The sequence below is a fragment of the Dunckerocampus dactyliophorus genome, chromosome 17, assembly GCF_027744805.1.
Source record: "Dunckerocampus dactyliophorus isolate RoL2022-P2 chromosome 17, RoL_Ddac_1.1, whole genome shotgun sequence".
Lineage (NCBI taxonomy): Eukaryota > Metazoa > Chordata > Actinopteri > Syngnathiformes > Syngnathidae > Dunckerocampus > Dunckerocampus dactyliophorus.
In genome coordinates, this window is record NC_072835.1 from 21,813,283 (window position 1) to 21,835,010 (window position 21,728).

The window sequence follows — 21,728 nt, forward strand, 5'->3', positions numbered from 1 at the left end:
AGAAGATGAGCAAAAAACGAGAAAGAAGATGAGCAAAAAACAAGAAAGAAGATGAGCAAAAAACAAGAAAGAAGCTGAGCAAAAAGCGAGAAAGAAGATGAGCAAAAAGCGAGAAAGAAGCTGAGCAAAAAGCAAGGAGGAAGATGAGCGAAAAGAAGGAAGAAGATGTGCAAAAAGCTAATTCCAGGCAATGCCATGGCATGTGCACGAGTGTGTGAACACACTGTCAAGTGCAAGCGTGAGAACGCGTTGTCATGTGCAAGCTAATTAAAAAGGGCAGAGTGTGTGTTGGGGGGGTGCACTTGTGTGTGTGTTTTTTTTTTTGTCATCGCACTGCACCAGCTTCTGTTTGGCACTGTCAGTTGAAGCTGACAAAAACACACCGCATTGAACGCATCGCTCGTACCAAGACACACTATGTACCATTGCTACAGTATGTACCATTGCTACAGTATGTACCATTGCTACAGTATGTACCATAATGTAGTATGATTATATGATATTTACAGCATGGGGCTGTACTTAAGGTCATTCATCTCACCGGGGAGGCAAACAAAGTAAGCTGGCATTAGCTTGTTTTGGCTGCCATTTTCATCTACTGTATGTTACCAAGAGCTGCATCCTGGAAACTCGAAGGATGCAGAGACTATTTTGATATTTTTAATTTTTTTAAAAAAAGGGAGCAAAAGAGATGTGACATACAGTGGTTACTCACTACATACAGTACCATTTAAAAATATAATTTAACAAAAAATCTTTAAAAAAAAATTTAAACAGCAAAAATGGAAAAATCTGCAATAATTTTACAATAGTAAAGTGAAAATATGAAGAGAAAAAAAGTTGTAATCTTATGGGGAAAATTCATAATTTTATGAGAATTACATAATATTATGAGGGAAAATGATGCCGTTGTAGTAGCATAAAGTTGAGATATTAAAGAAAAAGAGATGGTATTTTATTTTTTAAAGCTATTTTGAGAAACAAACAAAACAAAATAAAGTAATTTCTGGAAAATAAGGTGGGGGAAAATGTTATAATATTATGGGGATAAAGTCAAAATATAACAGAAGAAAATGTACAAATATTATTTAAGAAGAGAGTAGAAATATTTGGATAATTAAAAAATAAAAGAGCAAAAATGTGAAAAAAAGAGCCAAGCACAAAGATGACACTAAAAATAGGCTTTCTCACTGAGCGCACCTGACAAAGCTTTTCTTGAAATATGTAGCATAGCTTAGCATATCGACATGTGCCGCTTCACAAAATGCAGGATAACATTACAAAATTTTAAAAACAAAACAGCATCAAAAATGGAACACTCAGCAGTAATTTCACATAAATAAAATCAAAATATTACAAGAATAAACTCAAAATATCGTGAGGAAACATAACGCAATTTTAGTAGCATGGAGTTGAAAGATTTAAGAAAAAAAGAGACATAATATTAGAAATCCACAAAACAAAATAAAGTTGTAATTTTTGGAGAATTATGTTGGGGAAAAACCTACAATATTATGGGAAGAAAGTCAAAATATGAGAATAAAGTCCTAATGTTATGGGAAGAAGACTTACAAGAAATAAGTTGAAATAAACGGAAAAAGTAAAAAAAAAAAAAAAAAAAAAAAAAAACTGAATAATTTTACAAAAATAAAATCAAAATATTGAGGAAAAAAAAGTTGCATTTTACTTAGAAAAAAGTTGCAATTTTTGGGGGGAAAAATAATAGCATAGAGTTGAACTATTAAAGAAAAAAATGTTGTTTTAATCGTAATATTATGAGAAACAACTATTATGAGAATTATTATGAGAAAATTAGGTTGGGGAGAAAGTTCTACTATTATGAGAATAAAGTCAAAATATTATGGGAATAAAATCATAATAAAAAGGGAAGAAGATTTACACGAAAAAAGTTGAAATATTTGGACAATTTTAAAATAAAAACAGCAAAAAATCAGAAGTAATTTTAGGAAAATAAAGTCACAGTATGAAGAGAAAAAAGTTAAGCTCGTAATATTATGAAGAGAAATCGCGTCACTTTAATTGCATAGAGTTTAAATATTAAAGAAAAAATGTTACTTCTTTTTGAAGTCATAATATTATGAGAAACAAACAAAACTAAATCAAGTTAATAAAGGAAGCTGTACCTTGTGAGCTCTGTAAACTTGAGAGACTAATGCAAAGAACGCGCGGCATTGTGTTCAAGCTCACGGTACGGCCCCAACGAGGGACCCTCGGATGTCGTTTCAGCGCTTTGAAGTGTGAAGTGTTGTCCGTGTAGGCGGTAGCTAACTTTTAGTCCTCCCTCAGTCTGTCTGTCTGCCTGCGTCTTCAGCAAAACACGCAGTGGAAGGCGTAGGAGGCGGTCCATGCCACCTAACGCACTCCTTCATTTGTCATCTCTGGTTAAGACGGAGGATAATAGATGGATAGTGACAGCGATGTTAATTGCTTCTCCTTCTCGTCAGCTGCAGGTTTTTTTTGTTTTTTTGGCAACCATTAATCATCCTGTTGTTGTCCGTGTACACAAATTCTCTTACTTTCTGTCTCGGGTTCGCTTCCCTTCCCTTGGAGCAAACACTTCCTGGTTGAAATTGCAATTAATCTTCTGTACACTTGTGCATAAATTGTGGATCAAGAGTCCAGGGGCGCTCTCAAATGAAGGCAGCGTGAAATACGGTGACAGCAGCGTTATGAAGTATTGACCCGTCTTCACTTTAGGGTCATGTCTGATTTGTCGTCCAGGGGGGACAAACGGCTCCGTTGAGGGTCATATTATAGCGGAGGGGATGAAAAAAAACGATTCGTAAACACATTTGCAGAACCTTTACCGGCATTTATTGCTTTGTGTGATGGAAATTTCCCAAGAACCCCAGCCGACTGGCCCCTTAGACAATATAGTGGATGCTAAGGGTGCCCTGGCAGCTAGGGGGCACCGGAAATCCTTCAATATATTTTATTAACGGTTAAAAATGGAAATGCTCACACTGATGCAAATGTAAAGCAATACCCAATCGTTTATTGCGGATAATTGGTTCCGGTTTGGGCAGGAGGGTTCCTTATTTATTCGTTGAATACTTTTGTACTTAAAGCATAGAAAACCTGTTTACAACCTTCTAAATACGGTTTTAAGCAGTTTTGGAGCCTTCTAGACATGAAATAACACTCCTATAGTCACCTTTACACTCCAATATATTTGCACAATATAGTAGACATAATAAGACAAAATAAGACATAGAAAATCTGCTTACCGCCTTCTAAATGCACTTTTTAACATAATTAGAGCCCTCTAGACATGAAATAACACCCCTATCGTCACCTTTACACTCCTATTACCCAATATAGTAGACATAAGACAAAATAATACATAGAAAACCTGCTTACGCCCTTCTAAATACACTTTTAAACATTATTAGAGCCCTCGAGACATGAAATAACACCCTATAGTCATGTTTACACTCCTATAACCCAATATAGTAAACATAATAAGAGAAAATAAGACACAAGATGTAGAAAACCTATTTACCATCTTCTAAATGCACCTTTTAACATTATTGGAGCAAATAGTAGATGTAATATAGTAGACATATGAAGAGCAAATAACACATATTAGACGTAAATAAGACATAATATAGACTCACTCGCTAGCATTGGGAGAGTTCTTTGATGCTATTTTTTGCTTCTGTTCTGGTCTGATCAATGTACTTTTACTGACACCTAGTGACCAGTGTACAACACTGCATATCATCACAACGTCTTTGAATGCGACTTCTGAATGCCTAATATTTGTATTTTACTTCATTTAGCCATTTTTATGCTTGAAAATGCTCCATTTAGGCAAAAAAAAAACCAACATAAAATGTGCTTACATTTGCACATTTTGTGACTAATAACAGGTCATATTTAACCACAAAAAAGCGATGACTTATTAATGAATATATTTTTGAAACAGCATGATAGTGAAGCCGTGAAATTTGAAGCATGTGATGGCGATGGATGACTGCATTAATATTTATTTAGTTATTTACTCCTTTATTTACATGTTTATTTTGGTATTTGCATTGTATTTTAGGGGTTTGTTTTGTGTTTACAGTATTTATACGTGCTCCGCACGTCATGAGGGGACTACTTGTTCAGTAAATACATGTTAGATGTATCTGATTTTCTTTTTTATTCTTGCGCTGTGGCATTGCGTCTGCATTCTGCAACTTTTCCTTCTCATCTTGCGCAAGACGAAATCCAAAAAGACCGTCCTCTTTTTGCAGCGGAATGTGGCTCACGGCAGTGCAAAAACTGAAAAGGCATGGAATGGGGTTGGAGAAGAGTCATGAAGGAAGTGTTTTCCTTCCCGATCTTCAGCTCTCCTCTGATCTGTGCATGGGAAATGCTGAGAGTCTTGTTTCAGGGACCAGGCGGATGGATGAGCGATGAAGGGAATCGACGGTGACTCCTGCAAGGCACATCCCCCCCCGCCCTCCCTCCTGTGCGCTGCTCGCAAAACAACAAACCATCATGGTGTGACTCACAGCTGGGAATTCCTTGGGTGGCAAAAACGGGGCTGCGAGAGCACGTCTTCGCCTCGGCGCTCTCCTCTTGAATGGAGCTGACAGCTGGGAGCCGAGCACTGGGGCCCGTTCTTCATTACCGAACATCCACAGGAAGCATCTAGCATCCAGTGTGCAAGGCAAACCAGTCTTTTAGAAGGGAGCCAGTCATTGCACCGCCATTATAACCACACAGAGGAAGCTCTAAAGTGGTCCGGCCCGGAACTTGCACAATTCTAAATGATCCCAAAATTGTTAGGAAAAAAGCACATTTAAAAGCGCCGTCGTGTGTGACGTCACTCAAGGCCTCGGTGCACCTCACTGGACCTCCATACAGCCAAAGAAGTGTTCCCACATGTTGCTTTTTCTTTGCCTTCTTCTTCTTCTTCCAAAAGAAACAGAACTTACACACACACACACACACACACATACCAAAAACAATAGTCAAAGATTCTCTATATATCAGGAGCACTCCCATGTTTCCTGAATCCTTGGTGTGCAAACAATGCCAGTCAAAGATCCTCTATTTGAAAGGAGCACTCTGCTGTTTCCCGACCACTTACTGCAAACAATGCCAGTCATGTTTCTTTTGTTGTTATTCATTTTCTTGTGTTTTCTTTCTTTCTTTTTTTTGGGAGAATGAACACAACAAGAATTTCATTGCATCGTATAACTACCTGTTTTACTGTGCATATAACAATAAAACTCTTGAATCTTGAAAGATCCTCTATTTGAAAGGAGCACTCTGCTGTTTCCTAAGCACCTACGTACTGCAAAAAAAATGCCAGTCAAAGATCCTCTGTATGACAAGAGCACTTTGTTGTTGTTTCCTAAGCACCTACTGCAAAAAAAAAAATGCCAGTCAAAGATCCTCTATATGACAAGAGCACTCTGCTGTTGTTTCTTAAGCACCTACTGCAAACAATGCCAGTCAAAGATCCTCTGTATGACAGGAGCGCTCTGCTGTTTCCTAAGCACGTGCTGTAAACAATGCCAGTCAAAGATCCTCTATATGACAGGACCTACTGTGACAAAACGCCAGTCAAAGATCCTCTACATGACTAGAGCGCTCTGCTGTTGCTTCTTGAGCACCTAATGCAAAAAAAAAATGCCAGTCAAAGATCCTCTATATGACAGGACTACTCTGCTCTTGTTTCGTAGGCACCTACTGCAAAAACAGTAGACGAAGTCTCGCTACTCTGCTGTTTCTTAAGGAGCTCCCGCAAAAACTGTATGAATAGCAACAGGTGATTGCAGGTTAATTATGTACCTTCTGCCATCTAGTGGAAAAGCATTGAATTGCATTGAACGTCATTTACGTGTCCTGTGGGTGGCCAGATGAATAAGCCTGCAGTGCAGCAGTGCCGCCTGTTGGCTGATTAGCATATTACTGCATCATCACATAAAACAGAGCTGTGTTAATTAGTTTAAAGTGTGGCTTGTAGCAGCAGTCATCCCATAAAAGCTGCAATTTGAACCCGAGTGACGGTATCGTTCTTGACGTGCCTCTGTCATTTCCCATGTTTTTTTTTTGGGGGGGGGTACCGGGGGCAGCCGCTATTCTCACTCAGGCGGATGACGACCGTAATCCGGGCCAGGCAAGAGGGGAAACCGCTGATCTGGCAAAATCCGTCTGTCCCGGGAAGGTCAGCGCGTTGCCAGCGCGGCTGACAAATGACTTGTATTTCGCTCGATGACGTTCTGCTCCGTTGGCTTTAACTGGAGGAGGGTGGAGAGGAGGAAGAGCGCAGTGGTACAAAAGCAAGCACTGTTGTCGGCAAGTCATTAAATGAGGATGTTGTTTCTGAAAATCAGGCTCGGGATCAATCATCATTCATATTTACCTCTACGTGCTGCTTGAAATTGTAGCACTAGATCCAGACGATCAGGCCTATTTAATACATTGTAGTACCAATAATACTTTTAAAAAAATATAATTTACATTTTAAAAATTGTATTTTTTTAATATATGTTTTGTAATAATTTACAAATAGTTTGAATAATTATTTTAAAAAAATTAATTTTTAAAATAGTTATATGTATTTATTCGGGAAATATTGGCGTACCTCCTAAGTGATTTCAGTTACTATAGAATGATTATTAACAGAATATTTGCTTCTATGTGCTGCACTGGATGCAGCCGATCAAGCCCGTTTGAAACATTTTAGTATATTTAATAAAAATTATTTAAAAACATATTTAAAATTTGATAATTGTATTATTTATTTTATTATTTTTATAATAATTTACAAATAGTTTTAATAACTATTAAAATAAGTTTAAATGTTATTTTTAATACATTTACGTGTACTTACATATTTAATGCTTATATACTTAAATGTTTGTACTACGTCTTAAAGTGCTTTAAATGACTATAGAATGATTATGATGATGTTTGGTATCTTGTAGAAGAATTGAACTTCACGTACTGGCCAGAAGAGGGCACTATATCACAACCACAACACTGCAGTACAGTTCTGTACTGTACTGTTCATGCAGTGCGTGTAAGTTATTGCAACCAGCTACCAGCAGAGGGCGCTTCTACTTATAACAAATAACAAATCCATTTACTGTATCTTCTACACCGCTTATCCTCACAGGGTCGCGGGTATGCTGGAGCCTATCTAGTTGACTCCGGGCGAGAGGCGGGTTCCACCCTGGACTGGTCGCCAGATAACAATTAATCCTACTCTTAATTAAACCCACAAGACAGGTCAAATGAAAGCACTTTCAGGAAAAAAAAACAATTGTGCATTTCTAAGCAGTTGTGCACTTTCCAGTGTGAGTCAAAATATTCCTTCCCTTTCGCCTGCTGATGTTTGGGCAAAATGCATCTCGAAAGAGGATGTGATCTAATCGAATTACAGGCTCATCAGCACAGCTTGAGTCATTTGTTTGTATGGGCTTTAGAGTGAATCACAAAAAGACTACTTGTATGTCACCATAGTCCCCTGCATCATGCATGCCTCGTCTCTCATAGAGGCCTCGCCTCCAATAAATGCCACTTTCTGCAGTCGCAGTGTGTTTTCTTGAAATGTCTTCTCCCGCATGCTTGCAACAGGAGTCACATTGTGCAGCTAATACGTTGGGACTGCGCAGCCAATGTCGGTCTTGTGGTTTCCAGGTCTCATGATTCGGTGGAATGATATCAGGCTCGCAAGAAGAACCCATGACATGATGAAGGCTACGCTCCAGAGGAATTGGTGCACGCGTGGGAAGCAGGGAACACTGCGTATAAAGTTTACTGGGTATATATTCCAGGAAACGAATATTGTCAAAGTCCCAAGATCCTTCAACAAATGGTCAGTGACCCCTGCAAAGACGTTTTCCGACACAGCATGTTTTTCAACCACTGTTGCTCAAATTCGACACACATGCGCTTGTCCGTCCCTGAAAGGTGTGTGCCAAATTTGCTGGCGATTTGACTAAACACCCTAAAGTTACAGCGACACTTTTTGGAGAGCATGTTGAGCTGTGTGAGAAGAATAACAGCGGCACAATGTAGTGTATTTGTCAGAAAATAAAAGCAACACATTTATCCGGATTTGCACCAAAATGTAAAGGCTTGAATAGCATGGGGCACATTGTTTTGTATTCTGTGTGAATGATTGGTTGATTATATAGAAGATATTTCACAATAAAAATATTCAAGATGGAAGTTTGGGGATTTCCTTCCAGCAGTGGTGAAGCTAAATTGGGCTCCATAAGCGTCAGTGGAGCTCTCCTCTATTTCCAGTGCGATAAACGCAGGGGGCGGGGCCTGCCTCCCAAATTAGGACGGGCTTGAGTGACGTCACGGGAGCCAGCGCCCCTTGCTAGCCGCTCAAGTTGGAGCACGCACGAGACCCGCCGAGACGTCAAGCGAACATGGCGAAGACCCTAAAGGCTGTCACTAGCACACACAGAGGAAGACACGACGTCGTTTGAACGAACAACACGGATTACCTCCTCCCGAGGCCTCCTGTCAACATTTTTAATCGGCGTTTGGTTCCTTTTTTCCGCTACTTCTTCTAGCCACAGGCGACGAAAAAGCTGGGGAGGGGGCGGCGGCGGAGCTCAGCTGACAGCAAACAGCAAGCAGCGCGAACATTTGAACAGAATGTTAGCTAACGCCTCCAGATAGCCAACATTTACCCAGCCGTCGACGATAAAGTGTCGCGCTTGAAGCGTTTTTTTATTATTACTATTAAAATTTTATTTCAACCACAGCAGCAGCATGCGTCGGTGATCTGTTTCTCCGAATTGACGAGACGAAATTCCGAGGCGTTAGCCAACTAGCGCGCTAACGACATGTCTGACAACCAGAGCTGGAACTCTTCCGGCTCCGAGGAGGATTTAGAGTCCAAAGATGAGCCAGGACACCCGGTCGGCGTCGGTGAGTTCAGCGGGGTCCTCAGCAAGGTAAGTCACCTAATTTAGTCACTCATGTGACGTCACGTCCGCGTTATCAATCTTTACCCGAGGCAGTTTAGCATCAAATAACACTGATGAATGCGGAACAGATTGGCGACCACGCCTCTAAATACATGAAAGTGACCCAACAGAACCCATCTCGAACAGAACAGTCAAGACTGTGTTAGGTTGGCAGGGGGACAGAGAGAAGACGTAGCAGTGGAACCTATAATGTTCCTATACCCAATAGGTAATAGTGCAAATGGAAGTGGTCTGTTCCAGGGTCAAACTGTCACCATCATGTAGCCTTTATTGCCTGTACAAACAATGTGTGAAGTAACGTTTCACATGACTCTAAAATTAGCTAGCCACTGTTCATCAGGCACAGTAAAGCATGTAAAACAATAATCGTCAATTAGGCTGCTGTTACTTTGCCGTGAACCCATTTTTCAGTCCTGCGGTCACTACGTTTTTTTCCCCTTGTCGTCTCACAGGAAAACACTAAAACGACAAACCTTCATTTAATTAATGCAAGTTTTTATGTCATGCCCTGCGTAGGGGAGTGTCAGTCCCGTCTCTTGTTGAGCTATAAAAAAATGTTTCCCTGAATGTATGTGATTTATCTGTTTAAGTGGAATATAAATGTAGATCGCTAATGCTATCGCGTGTATGGGATTTCCAATGTAAGCTGGCGTCAAGCTAGCACATTTGTTATATTCTCAATGTCATCGAGAAATAATTTGTATCTCACAAGTACGTAAGTCATAAATGACGTGCTTTATTTGTGTCTGATCATTTGTATAGTGCTGCAAAGTAAAAGGCTCTGCAATGAAGCTCAACGGGGTTTTTTATTGTGAACATGTTATCTGTCTGCTGAGCCAGCAAGAGAACTACACTGATAGTGCAAGCCCCCCCCCGCACCTCGCAACTTTTTAGACATATTACTAATAAATTCTGGTGACTTTCCAAACTGGATAACCTTGAGGAGTTTTGAGGTGGCACTGTACCCGATTAACTGGGGCAGCAGTTATTTTGGCACGTAAGCTATTAAAGTAGTGTCCCTTTTTTTTAATGCGCTCCAGCTCGCCAAACAGACACCGCTCATTAAAGTTGTTAGCATGTTTGATACATGTTCTCCCCTAACAAGAGTGTTTGACTTGAGTGTGTTTTCTTTTCCTGGCGAACTCATGTGGGTTTCAATGCTGCCGATTGTCTGTAAACAGATTGCACGCTGACCTGCTAACTACGCAGTATTGCGAGATTAAGCAGATCCACACGGAGAGGAGCTCACCTTGCGCCATCATACAAAGTCCACTTTACGTCACAGGCCCCAGCCAGGATTAATCTGGAGTCTGCATCTGGTACACAGTTCCACCACGTCATGTCGTCAGGGTTACCATCTGAAATGATCATAAAGTATACTGTTAGTGTACTTTTAGGTACAAACTATTTAACAAGACCCAACAAGCTCACTGGTGTCCTTATTCAACTATATAACAGGTCCTAAGTGTTTGTAATAACTTTCACTATGTTCTTCACTGCAAACTCCAAAATAATAATAATAATAAACAACCTGGGTTGATACACGGATTATGTCAATATATCTGTAGTATTACTGAAATTTGTGTACATTTTCCACACTTCTAATTGGTGCTTTTGTTCCCCAGTGGACCAATTACATCCATGGCTGGCAGGACCGCTGGGTGGTTCTGAAGAACAACACACTCAGCTACTACAAGTCCCAGGATGAGACCGAGTATGGCTGCCGTGGCTCCCTCTGCCTCAACAAAGCGGTTATTACTGTGAGTGTTGACAGTCGTCACTGCATACATCATGGACTACGCTGCAGCAGGATGCTATGCATTTACCGTACAGTCCTCGGAGGACGCTTGAGCAAGTGTGTTGAAGTTGTCAAATGGTCTTGCGACACGGAATGTTTGTGTAAGAAGGTCCAGTCCTGACGGGTTTAAGCCAACAAACATCATAAGCTACTGTTGTAAGACGTGAAGCACAGGTAATCACCTGTTTGTTGGTTTAGGTCACGACAATTAGAGATGCACAATATCTTTTTTTTTTTATCTACTTCTTTAAAAATTTAGATTTAACTGTACTTTGTGCCCACCTGGAGGTAATAAGGACTGGAACAAATTAGGATTTGACCAACTGTACCTGCTGGTTTGTCCTAATCAAATATCAAGACATTACTACTATCACATCACTACTATCAGGACAACCAGAGTATAGAGAGGAGGGAGCCACCTGCTGTGGCCCAGCAAAGTGCACTATATTCGGACACATGCTCCGAGCAGCCTGTGCGTGGCTACGGAGGTTAGAAGAACTGGAGTATAGACTGGGAGGAGCCACCTGGCGTGGCCCAGCAAGGTGCACTGTACTTGGGCACACGCTCCGAGCAGCTGGAATAACTAATAACGCCAAGGGGGTCTCTGGCGAACCCTTTGCAATTTTCAAATGCCGTGACTGATGAGGTTTTTTGTGTGCTCAATGGGTTTTTTTTCCTCTCAACGCAGAGCAGTTGGTATAACTAGCACGCGAAATGTCTTCCTCAGAAAGCGCATGTTTGTTTACAAGTGAGCTCAGGGGAAGTTATGATAGGCTGTTCAGACAGGAGAAAAAAGGAGCGCTCGATTTGCTCACCTGCACAGTATGGGTTTATCAGAGCCATTTTTAATGTTATCCGACTTATCTGTATCATATCAGCTTGATAATTATCATGCATGCCTAACCATAGTTCCTTTCCACATACACAGCCTCAAAGTATGGCCCGGGGGGGTTATGGCCCTCAGCACATTCGAAAAATACAATTAAACAAGAAAACTACAAAAACAGTAGCAGTAATTTTACAAGAATAAAGCCAAAATATAAGGAGAAGAAAGTCTATGTTTAGAGAAAATGTTAAAACTAAAATGTAATTCCTAAACAAAAGTTGTAATAAGAAAAACAAACAAAACAAAGAATAAAGTTTGAATTTGAGGAAAAATAGGTTAGGTAAAAGTTCTAATATTACGATAATAAAGTCACAACATTATAAGAATAAAGATATGATATTACAAGAAAAAAAGATACAAGAATAAAGTTGTACAATTTTAGTGTTTTTTGGGTGGGGGTGAAGGAAAAAACTGCCAAAGAAAGTGTAACTTAAGAAGAAAAAGTTCATAGTAATACTACACTTTGTCACAGATAAAACAAAGCTGAGATGCAGGCTGTTTTTTTTTTCTTTAAATGTAAAAAATGCCTTTGCAAAGCTACTTGGGCTTAGTTTAGAAAATGTAAAAGTGGCCCTCGCGTCCTTTCATTTTTCAGTAGGTGGGGAAAAAGCTCGAACACCCCTGCACTATATGGACAAAAATAGGGAGGCACCCCTTTTATTAATCAATCGCAGGTCCCTTAGTTTTCCCTGTGTCTTAAAACAAGATGCGAGTACAGTACTGCCTTGAAATTTAAAATGAACCAAATACACAAGCCATTTTTGTCTTACGTATATATGACAATGCTCATCTAACCTTTCCACCCCCTCCCGACCCCCGCCTCTCGCATACCAGATGTATGTGACTCATTATGGAAATACAGTTGAAAAAAAAATATGAATCAGATGTCAAGTTTGCACCCAATGCTTCTCCTTTCCAGGCTCCGTCTGGAGACCGTTGTCCCACAGCGGCCTTAAGACCAGCGAGCATAATCAGGAGACCTCTTCTGGTTACAAAACATTGTTTCTCTGCAAGCTTTATCACAAGACCTCTTGGCGAAGAATGAATCTTTGTGCAGCAAGACTCTCCTTGTCGCTCAGCCAGGCTCCTGCTTTTTTGCCTTGCAAAAGATTTCGAGGTCACTGGCATTAATACGCTTTTCACCGCATCTAGTGACCGCAAGAGGTGTGTAACCCACATGGGGTCAACTGTGTTATCCTGCACAAACACACGCCAAGCTTAACTAGTCGCCGTTCACAGGCACTACGCAACAGGGTTTGCCCTTAACTGTATTTGCTCAGCTTCAGGCATCCCCAGCCAATGTAAATATTAACCTTCATGTCATACACTCCTGTTGCCAATGCAAATACACCCCACAAGTCCAAGCAAGAGATAATGCAGATGTCTCAAGTGTTGTGATAAAGGCAGAGATACTTTTGTTGGACTGACCGTTACCAGTGACCACAGGCTGTGTGGGGGAAATAGCAGCAGGAAATGCAACTCATGTGACTTCCTCTGCATTAGTAGTCATGAAAGGAGGCTGGATGCCCACATGTCCTCTGCAGTGTTTGTTTGTGTGTGTGCGCGCACAAGCTTGTGTGGATCTTGCAACGTTGCCTTCCTTTTTTCTGACCTTTAAATGAGCCATTTAGTATATTTTTTACCTGTTACTATAAACAGTTTTGCGTTGTTGTAGGCTTTTGCTAACATCTTGCTAATATAGTTGCAATTGGCTTAACAGCACCTCTTCTGGTTACAATGGAGTACAGTCACCCCTCGTTTAGAAGATACAATAACTATGAAACTACAAATACTATAACTATGAAAGTATTCCATTCCGCTACAAACAAGGGACGACTAATCAACTAATAGATTATTACTCCCATCCCGAGTTCTAAATGAGCTTGAAGCGGTGGAAAACATTACAAAATATGCTATATTTATCAATTTTTTATCCATTATATTCATTTCGGTACAGATTCCCTCGGCATTTGTCTCGGGGAGCTTAAACGGAGAAAAAGCAAAACTCAGTCAAGAGTGACTACGTCTTCTCTCACAATACTCCAATTCCAAAGAATCAACGAATGCACTTTAAAAAAACGTTCCAGCGGTTAGTCGTTGCAGGCCGTTTTGCACGTCGTGCATGACAGATGTCTTCTCAACACACAGTGGGAGCAGCTGTTTTACGACGCTGTGCTGACGTTATTTAAGAGGGGTGTTAGCGACGAGCTTCTCCCTGGTGGCCTTAAAAGCGCATGCAGCTTGTGCATCCTTACTGTACTGTGTGTGTGTGTCTCTTCCCTGTTGACATACCATGTGCTTACTGGAACCCGGAAAACATTCAGCTCACATTGCTGCAGCAGACGCAGGCCACCATGTGTTCAACTGTCTGATGATAACAGCAACAGAAAATATGTGCAATCATTAGTTAGACCAGCAGCAGCAGCAGGAGGACAGTCGGGGGTCACAGACATCATGTCCCCATTTGTTTATTCAGGTTTTCCTCTCATTTGTGTCTTTTAGCAGGTAGTGTCATCAGATTGCTATCACTCACAAAGCAAATATTCAACAATATAAGCCACGCAAACAAACCATGCAGATATTTTTCTTGTTTTTGTTTTCCAGCCCCACGAGTTTGACGAGTGCCGACTGGACATTAGCGTCAACGACAGCGTCTGGTATCTGAGGGCACTGGACCCCGAGCGCAGGCACCTGTGGATCGACTCCATTGAGCTGCACAGGGTGAGGCGTGCGCAACCACCCCGCCCCTTCCCATTAGCACCAAAAGTTTAGGGAATGTGTGGTTGTGTGTGTGTGTTTATTGTACACATGCATGTGTTTCTATCAGTGTCAGAGAGGGGAGGAGAAACAAGGGGGGTGCGTTTGTGTAGAAGCTTCCTTGCTGCTGCATGCCTCATCCCTACACCCTGGACTGGTCACCAGTCCATCAAAGGGCACACTCGCCTCCAGTTAGACTAGAATGGATGTTTTGGGACGTGGGAGGATGGAGACAAGTATACGTCCACCCAAGAGATTAGAACCCAGATCTCCAGCCTGTGAGCAAGGGTTGCGAACCACAAGGTCACAGTCGTGCCCTGCATGCCTCATATGATGGAAAGTTCTCACACACTAGTTTTAATAGTTGGTGGGGGCGGCTTTACAGCAACTTGCCACCAGGAAGTATTTCTCTTCTTTAAAAAAAAAAAAAAAAAAGTGATTTCACAACAAAGTGTTACTTCTCATATGTCCTCGTAAGCGTGGCGTGAATGTTTCTTGTCCATGTCAAAAACACTGAGCAGCTGCCTCTGGATCAGAGGCTTCAATTGCTTTTCTGGTTGTCTTTTCCGACATACAGTAGATAGGGCCCTATGATTTCCGCGGTTACGGAATAGCGGAATTGGCCAATAAATTGATATAATGGGAATGAAATTCTGTCATTGTGAGGAGAAGGAATGTTCGTGTGGGGAAGTATTTCACCACAAACACTTAACCACGCCCTTCCGAATTAAAACATGTCCAATTGATGACCCAAAACACCAGCAAAAGTTGGTGCAAACTCCTCTCTTATGGAGCGTGAATGCAAGCTAGTGGGGTTAGCTTAGTTGAGCAGAGGATGCTAGCACATTTATTCTTCCACTCAGCTTATCTTAACCGTAAAAACTCACTCAACGCACTTCCGGCCTTCAAAATAAGAAGTAAGGTTAAAAAAAAAACAATTTAAAAAACAAAAAAAATAATTTTTTTGGAAAAAAAAAAAAAGATTTCATAGCGCCCTACATAGAGCGCATGCAATGAAAAGTGGGCCATTTTGGGCTATAAATTCTGCGATATGCACCCTGGCCACCAAAGTAAAAGCATTAGCTTAACCTCTGCTCTGGACGTATCTGAGGCAGATGAGGAAAGAACTCATATCGCCACACCCGCCACTTCTCACTCACTGTTTCGTTTAGGGAAATCCCCACCACACCGCCCCTCCCCTCGGTCATCACCAGGAAGCATCTTGACTCATACGCAATGACTCAACCTCATGCACATCCAATAACGCACACACTTTAGCTGTCATCCCACCCACCATGAGTCACCACTAAAAACTCTCCATCCTCAAGAGCAACCCCCCCCCCCCACACTTCATCCCTCCCAGCACTTTCCAGGCCTGTGTCTCCCTGGAAACACAACACTTGTTTATAATATGTCTCCTTAAAAGATGGTGTCATTAGTGGGATTTATTGTGGAAGTACATTACAGCCCACACACTCTTTCAGCGCTAGAGACACAAAACGCCACATGACAATACTTCAGCAGCGATGACAATCTGTTGCAATGTACAAGCTTCCCCCGGCAGCTGATTTGATTACGTTCTCCTTATCGCGCAAAACAGCTTTGTAGCCGTGGAGAAGTGTGGTCAAAGAGTGTGTGTTTAATCAGTGGAAACACTCACAATACACACACTTCAACACTAACACACAAACAGTGTGTGCAAGGGCTGCAACAGGAGGGCCGTTGGCTGAGGAAAAACTAGCTGTTTTTAGAGGCGGTGTTGCCATATTTTGCACAAGCAAAGCCGTGCGTGCCCGCTACAGATTGAGCAGCCTCGTGCATGCGCGCTCGTCATGTCTGAGCTGATTATGTGCACTCCTCACAGCAGTGCTGGCTCAGAAGACTGAAATCCATGAGCACAGTTACTCCTGGTCATTGACCGATAGTTACCTTGTTCACATATCTGTGTTTGTACTGCCTCCTGGTGGTGCAGCTTGGAAGTGTCGCTCAAAGGCGGTGCAGGCAGATTAAGCCAAGTTGCTGTCATGGTTGCACAAGCTGTAAATCAAATAAACATAAAGCTGAAGATGTTGGCACAGCTGCAACTCTGCTGGACTTGAAGGTGTAATTTACCTTTTCGGGCCCCTCTCTGAGTGTCTCTTCTCTCCAGGCTGATCCCGGCTACGGTTCTGAGTCGAGCCTGCGGCGGCATGGCTCTATGCTGTCCCTCACGTCAGCCACCAGCGGCTACTCGGCCACCTCCACCTCCTCCTTCAAGGTGATCTTCTCCAGTGACTTCATAGTGTCGAGTGACATTTTCACACCAAAGTCCCATCCATATCCACCAGCCGGAGCACAATCTGATCACCCTGTCTTTCTTCTAGAAGGGCCACAGCCTGCGAGAGAAGCTGGCAGAGATGGAGACCTTCAGAGACATCCTGTGCAGACAGGTGGACACACTGCAGAAATACTTTGATGGCTGCGCAGACGGCGTCTCCAAGGACGAACTGCAGCGAGACAAAAGTAAGCGATTGGAAAAGGTCCTTGCCGCGTGCTCCTCGTGGCCCTCGGAAAGCACTGATGTTTGGTTGAGTCTTTAGCTTTAGTGTTTGGAGTGTGTGTTTTGTGCCTCCTCACGCTCGTCTTGGCTGAGCATTCATGCCTGGCAGCTCGCCACTCCTTTTGTTCTCATTCCGCTCCCTCTCCGCCTCGCTCCATTCTCAAGATGAAACCGCACCATTGTCATCTTGTCAAGCACAGCGGCGTCATGGCAGTGTGTGTGTGTGTGTACAGTAACCGAAAAGCTCTCTCATTCATTCAGTTGTGGAGGATGACGAGGACGACTTCCCCAACACCCGCAACGATGGAGAGTTTCTTCACAACCACAATGGCAGCAAAGACAAACGTAAGGCATCCACCCGTCAATTAGTGCCAATATCCCGCTTGAAAACAGCTGGAGCCGCACGCTAACAGGTGCTTCTCTGCAGTCTTCCAGTGCTCCAGCCCCAAGGGCGTGAACGGCATCGACTTTAAAGGCGAGGCCATCACGTTCAAAGCCACCACTGCTGGGATCCTGGCCACACTGTCCCACTGCATCGACCTGATGGTCAAGAGGGAGGACAGCTGGCAGAAGAGGCTGGACAAGGTGCTTGACTTGTTGCTTTGTTGAGTTTGTGAGTCAGTTTATTTCAACGTTCTCTTGCGCGCATGTTTGCAGGAGATGGAGAAGAGGAGACGAATCGAGGAGAGCTACAAGTCGGCCCTGAATGAGCTGAAGAAAAAGTCCCACTTTGGAGGTCCAGATTACGAGGTGACGCCATGTAGCAACTAGCCACTCTCTGTGTGAACTGTTGACGTGACTTCCTGTTGCCTCCTCGTTGGCAGGAAGGTCCAAACAGCCTCATTAACGAGGAGGAGTTCTTTGACGCAGTCGAAGCTGCTCTGGATCGACAGGACAAAATAGAACAGGTATGCTAAATCATGTCCAATATCTGCTGCGACACATGGTGCTGCACTCGTACTAACGTCTTTACAGCCACTTGATCACACAATCTGCTGTGTTTTTGGAGTCTATAAATGTGCTTCCTCTTAGTTGCTTTTGTGTGTTCCAGTGTCAGACTGAGAAGGCGAGGATCCAGAGGTCCAGTCCAGTTCCACCACCAGACGTCTTCTCCAGCTCGGGCTCTCACAGATTAGCTGAGCAGGTTCTCTCCCTCTGTCTCGCTCTCATTCATTCTTCTTCTCGTCATCTTTTCTCATGTCTGCTGTAGCCTCTTATTAGTCTGTCGTCCTCTGTGCAGCATGTCCACAGATTTAGCACAGAGGTAAAAGTCACCTCCTCCTCCTGCTGCTGCTGCTTCCTCCTCACTTAAGATTTATTTTTCCATGACGTCATTTCCAAAGCATTTTGTGTTTAAAGGAAAGACTCACCATTCCAACCTGTCTCCAGGTAGAGGAGATGGTGCAGAGTCACATGACCTACTCCCTCCAGGATGTCGGTGGAGATGCCAACTGGCAGCTGGTGGTGGAGGAAGGGGAGATGAAGGTACAACCACAACAACAAAAGATGCACTCTTTTTTTTTTTTTTTCAAACCGATACCAATAACTTTCTGCTTCAAGATCAATATGGTACAGATAACTTTTTTTTTTTTAGGTACTTTTTATTTATATTTAACTGTAGTATGTGCACACCAGGAGGTAAGAAGGACTGGAACAAATTAGGATTTGACCACTGTACCTGTTGATTTGTCCTAATCAAATATCGCCGCCGCCTCGCTGTCGTTTCAGGTGGCTTTTCAGGTTTTTTCCCCCGCTCATCGCAGAGCATTTGGTACAACTAGCACACAAAGTGTCTTCCTCAGAAAGTGAATGTTTTTGGTCACTCACATTGGAAGGTTTTTTTGGGGGTTTTAAATTATCGGTTATCTAAGCTATTTTTAATGTTATCGGATTTACTGGTATGACGTCAATTCCCTCATGTCAGTGTGATAATTATTGTGCACCCTTTATAAAAATAAATAAATAAATAAAAACTACAGTGGAACCTCCGGTCCAACACAACCTGGGAATTGTTTGAAACATTGGAAATTATCTGTTCCAGGGTCAAACTGTGGCCATAATGATCGTTTTGTCATAGTAGTTTCAGTACATTTGGTGTCATACAAGTACAAAAAGAAGTGAACCACTGTTAAATACAACAATCCACGGTAGTGGAGATGACACTGACGGGGTCGTGCATCGTGCTTTTGGAGCAATCTTAACTGTCCTAACGAGTGTAAAAACAAGTGAACCACCGTGCAACGCGACAAAAAAGTGGCTGCATACTCACTGTTAACTTTTATGAAAATGGTCAACAAAGTTCCATTTCCACTTCTGTGGTTATCACATGCATGCAAAAACACTCCAAAAAAAGCTAAAGAAAAAGCAAGAAGTACATATGGAGTCCATCCTTTCGGATGCACACTGGGCTGAAGTCCTGCCTGACGTCACACATACATACCTTTGCAGAAAATGTTGGCTGCATTCCAAATTTGTTGGACCTCAGAGACGTTTGACTTTGGAGGTTCCATTTGTGTCGCAGAGAGACAGTCAGTGCCATGTTCAAGGGCAAACTGCATCCGAGCAACTGCATTATGTTGTCTCCTGTCCTTCCAGTCAAAGCTCCTGTCAATCATCTGTCACTTGCCTGTGTGTGTGTGTTCAGGTGTACCGGAGGGAGGTGGAGGAGAACGGGATCGTTTTGGACCCGCTGAAGGCCACCCACTCTGTGAAGGGCGTGACAGGCCACGAGGTGTGCCACTACTTCTGGGACACGGCCTACCGCAACGACTGGGAGAGTATGTCCTTGGCTCCGCCCGTCTTCATTAGTCAAAAGACACTTTTGTCTCATTGCATCCTCTCCTCGATTTCTGCAGCCACCATCGAAAACTTCAACATCGTGGAGACGCTGTCGGACAACGCCGTCATCATCTACCAAACACACAAGGTACCGCCACTGCTCTCTGGACACTTGGTTTATGTGCTGTAGGTGGTCTAATGGCCGTGTGTGCTGCAGAGGGTGTGGCCCGCCTCCCAGAGGGACGTCCTCTACCTCTCGGCCATGCGCAAGATTGTGGCGAGCAATGAGAACGACCCAGACACCTGGCTGGTGTGCAACTTCTCCGTGGACCACGACGACGTGCAGGTGAGACAAAAAAAAGCACACGTGGAGCGGCGCACTTCCCGTTAGCCGCTTTCAATTACTTTTGCCTTCTTTTGTGTCCCGCAGCCAAGCAGCCGCTGTGTCCGCGCCAAGATCAACATCGCCATGATCTGTCAGACCCTAGTCAGTCCACCAGAGGGCGACAAGGAGATCAGCAGAGACAACGTCCTGTGTAAAATCACCTATGTAGCCAATGGTTAGTGTCATAGACGGCAAGGTGCATTTGCCACCTTGGAGTACATCAAACACACAAAATTGGGGGTGTCACGAGATGAGATTTTAACCGTATTTCCTCAAACAGTGGCCTCCGCTCTAATAGACAGCGTGCCTTAATTACATTTGATAAACAGTCAATACCCCAATTAGCTTTACCACACTTACCCATACATTTTAGATTGCTAACCAAAACAGCAGCACCTACTGAATGCAATCAAATTGCTCACCCCACAGGCTCCAGTCTGCCCAGGTTCTTGTTTCTCTGCACCCCTCTCTTAGCTTTAAATGCCTAGCCCCAAATAGATGCCTGGTGCTCTATGAAGTTGAGTCAGTTAACATCCTTGACCACCATGTCAGGAAATATGGTCATCATCAGTACAATGATAACAATAGTGTCCATTACACTATTAGTATTGGTACGACAGCTAAAGTTCAGGATGTAAAAACAATTTTAATTTCATCTGTCCACAGTGAATCCTGGAGGCTGGGCCCCCGCCTCGGTGCTCAGGGCAGTTGCCAAAAGGGAGTACCCCAAGTTCCTGAAGCGCTTCACCTCGTACGTGCAGGAAAAAAACGCTGGCAAGCCCATCTTGTTCTAAACATCCCTTTAAAAAAAAAAAAACACACATCTTACCAGGTACCAATCGGTTGTTGTGGTTACAACGCCCCCTGGTGGCTACATGATACATAACTAAATCACACTCCAAGTGGTGACATGAATTAAGAGAAATGTACTATGTTGTGTAAGAAAAGTGTAAAGAGATTTCAAGCTATCTTTGCTAAATAGACTGTTAAAGACTTTTCACTCTTGTTTGTACAAAGTGCAGAGGGCTGTCATCACCTTTGAGCCCAATGATGTTAAATGTCCAGCTAATGAATGCGCCCCGTTAGCGCTGAGGGTGGGACATGTCAAACCATTGTACACCTTTTTGGAAAGGAACCTTTCAGCTTCATGTTAAATTTCTAAGCAAAAGTTGTTGTTGTTGTTGTTGTTGTGAGCGTGTTGAGCCCAAATGCCTTAGGAATAGTTTGAGGTTCTGTCAGGAGGTGCTGATAGAACACCCGTGACATCACGACTACTAGTCAAGTGCCTCATGGCTGCATTGGTCCGACTTGATTTTAGTCACGTGAGGGATTGAAAGTACAACCTTTGAAACTGTGTACTTTCAATTCTTCATGGTCATTGTGGCCACCTCAATGATGGAAATCAATTGAAGCTATTTGTTTCTAATACGAAACATTCATTTGGCGCAAATTCTCTTACATTTTAACCGAGTGGCTAAATGACAACATGAAGCCCAAATCAACATGTTAACAAGTGTAGCAGTTAGCTAGTTGAATGTTTGTACTAATGCTGGAAGAGAGGAGGAATAAATCACCATCCATGTTTGCTGCTCTTGTGTTTTTAAATCACA

The 21,728-nt window shown here is 42.7% G+C and overlaps 2 protein-coding genes across 6 annotated transcripts in view; one reads left to right on the forward strand and one right to left on the reverse strand.

Annotated features, from left to right (window-relative positions):
- The window catches only part of LOC129170321 (synaptic vesicle glycoprotein 2C-like), a 61,613-nt gene extending 42,525 nt beyond the window's left edge, over positions 1-19,088 (reverse strand). For all 4 annotated transcript variants that reach the window (XM_054757744.1, XM_054757743.1, XM_054757741.1 and 1 more), the window contains exons 1-3: positions 16,529-19,088; positions 16,346-16,453; positions 10,225-10,333 (exon numbers count right to left, since the gene is read on the reverse strand). The gene's annotated coding sequence lies outside the window, so the exon portion shown is untranslated. The remainder of the gene's footprint in view (positions 1-10,224; positions 10,334-16,345; positions 16,454-16,528) is intronic.
- LOC129170322 (ceramide transfer protein-like) lies at positions 8,341-21,704 on the forward strand. Of its 2 annotated transcripts, none has more exons than XM_054757746.1 (16): positions 8,341-8,942; positions 10,601-10,735; positions 14,264-14,380; positions 16,566-16,673; positions 16,783-16,918; positions 17,217-17,300; positions 17,383-17,540; positions 17,613-17,705; positions 17,780-17,863; positions 18,007-18,099; positions 18,345-18,440; positions 19,600-19,732; positions 19,811-19,881; positions 19,951-20,079; positions 20,164-20,293; positions 20,785-21,704. In XM_054757746.1, exons 1-16 carry the CDS (start codon positions 8,832-8,834, stop codon positions 20,910-20,912), a joined length of 1,806 nt encoding a protein of 601 aa, XP_054613721.1. In that variant the 5' UTR covers positions 8,341-8,831; the 3' UTR covers positions 20,913-21,704. The 2 variants fall into 2 exon arrangements, with proteins under 2 accessions (XP_054613721.1, XP_054613720.1); XM_054757745.1 differs by having other exon boundaries at positions 8,342-8,942; positions 16,780-16,918.
- Positions 21,705-21,728: the final 24 nt, after the last annotated feature.

Bases quoted from the DNA above. Each gene is read 5' to 3' on its own strand.
- LOC129170322 (XM_054757745.1), top strand. From the start codon at position 8,832: ATGTCTGACAACCAGAGCTGGAACTCTTCCGGCTCCGAGGAGGATTTA. The intron at 14,381-16,565 runs GTGAGGCGTGCG...TCTTCTCTCCAG, and splicing joins ACTCCATTGAGCTGCACAGG to GCTGATCCCGGCTACGGTTC. The intron at 16,919-17,216 runs GTAAGCGATTGG...TCATTCATTCAG, and splicing joins CGAACTGCAGCGAGACAAAA to TTGTGGAGGATGACGAGGAC.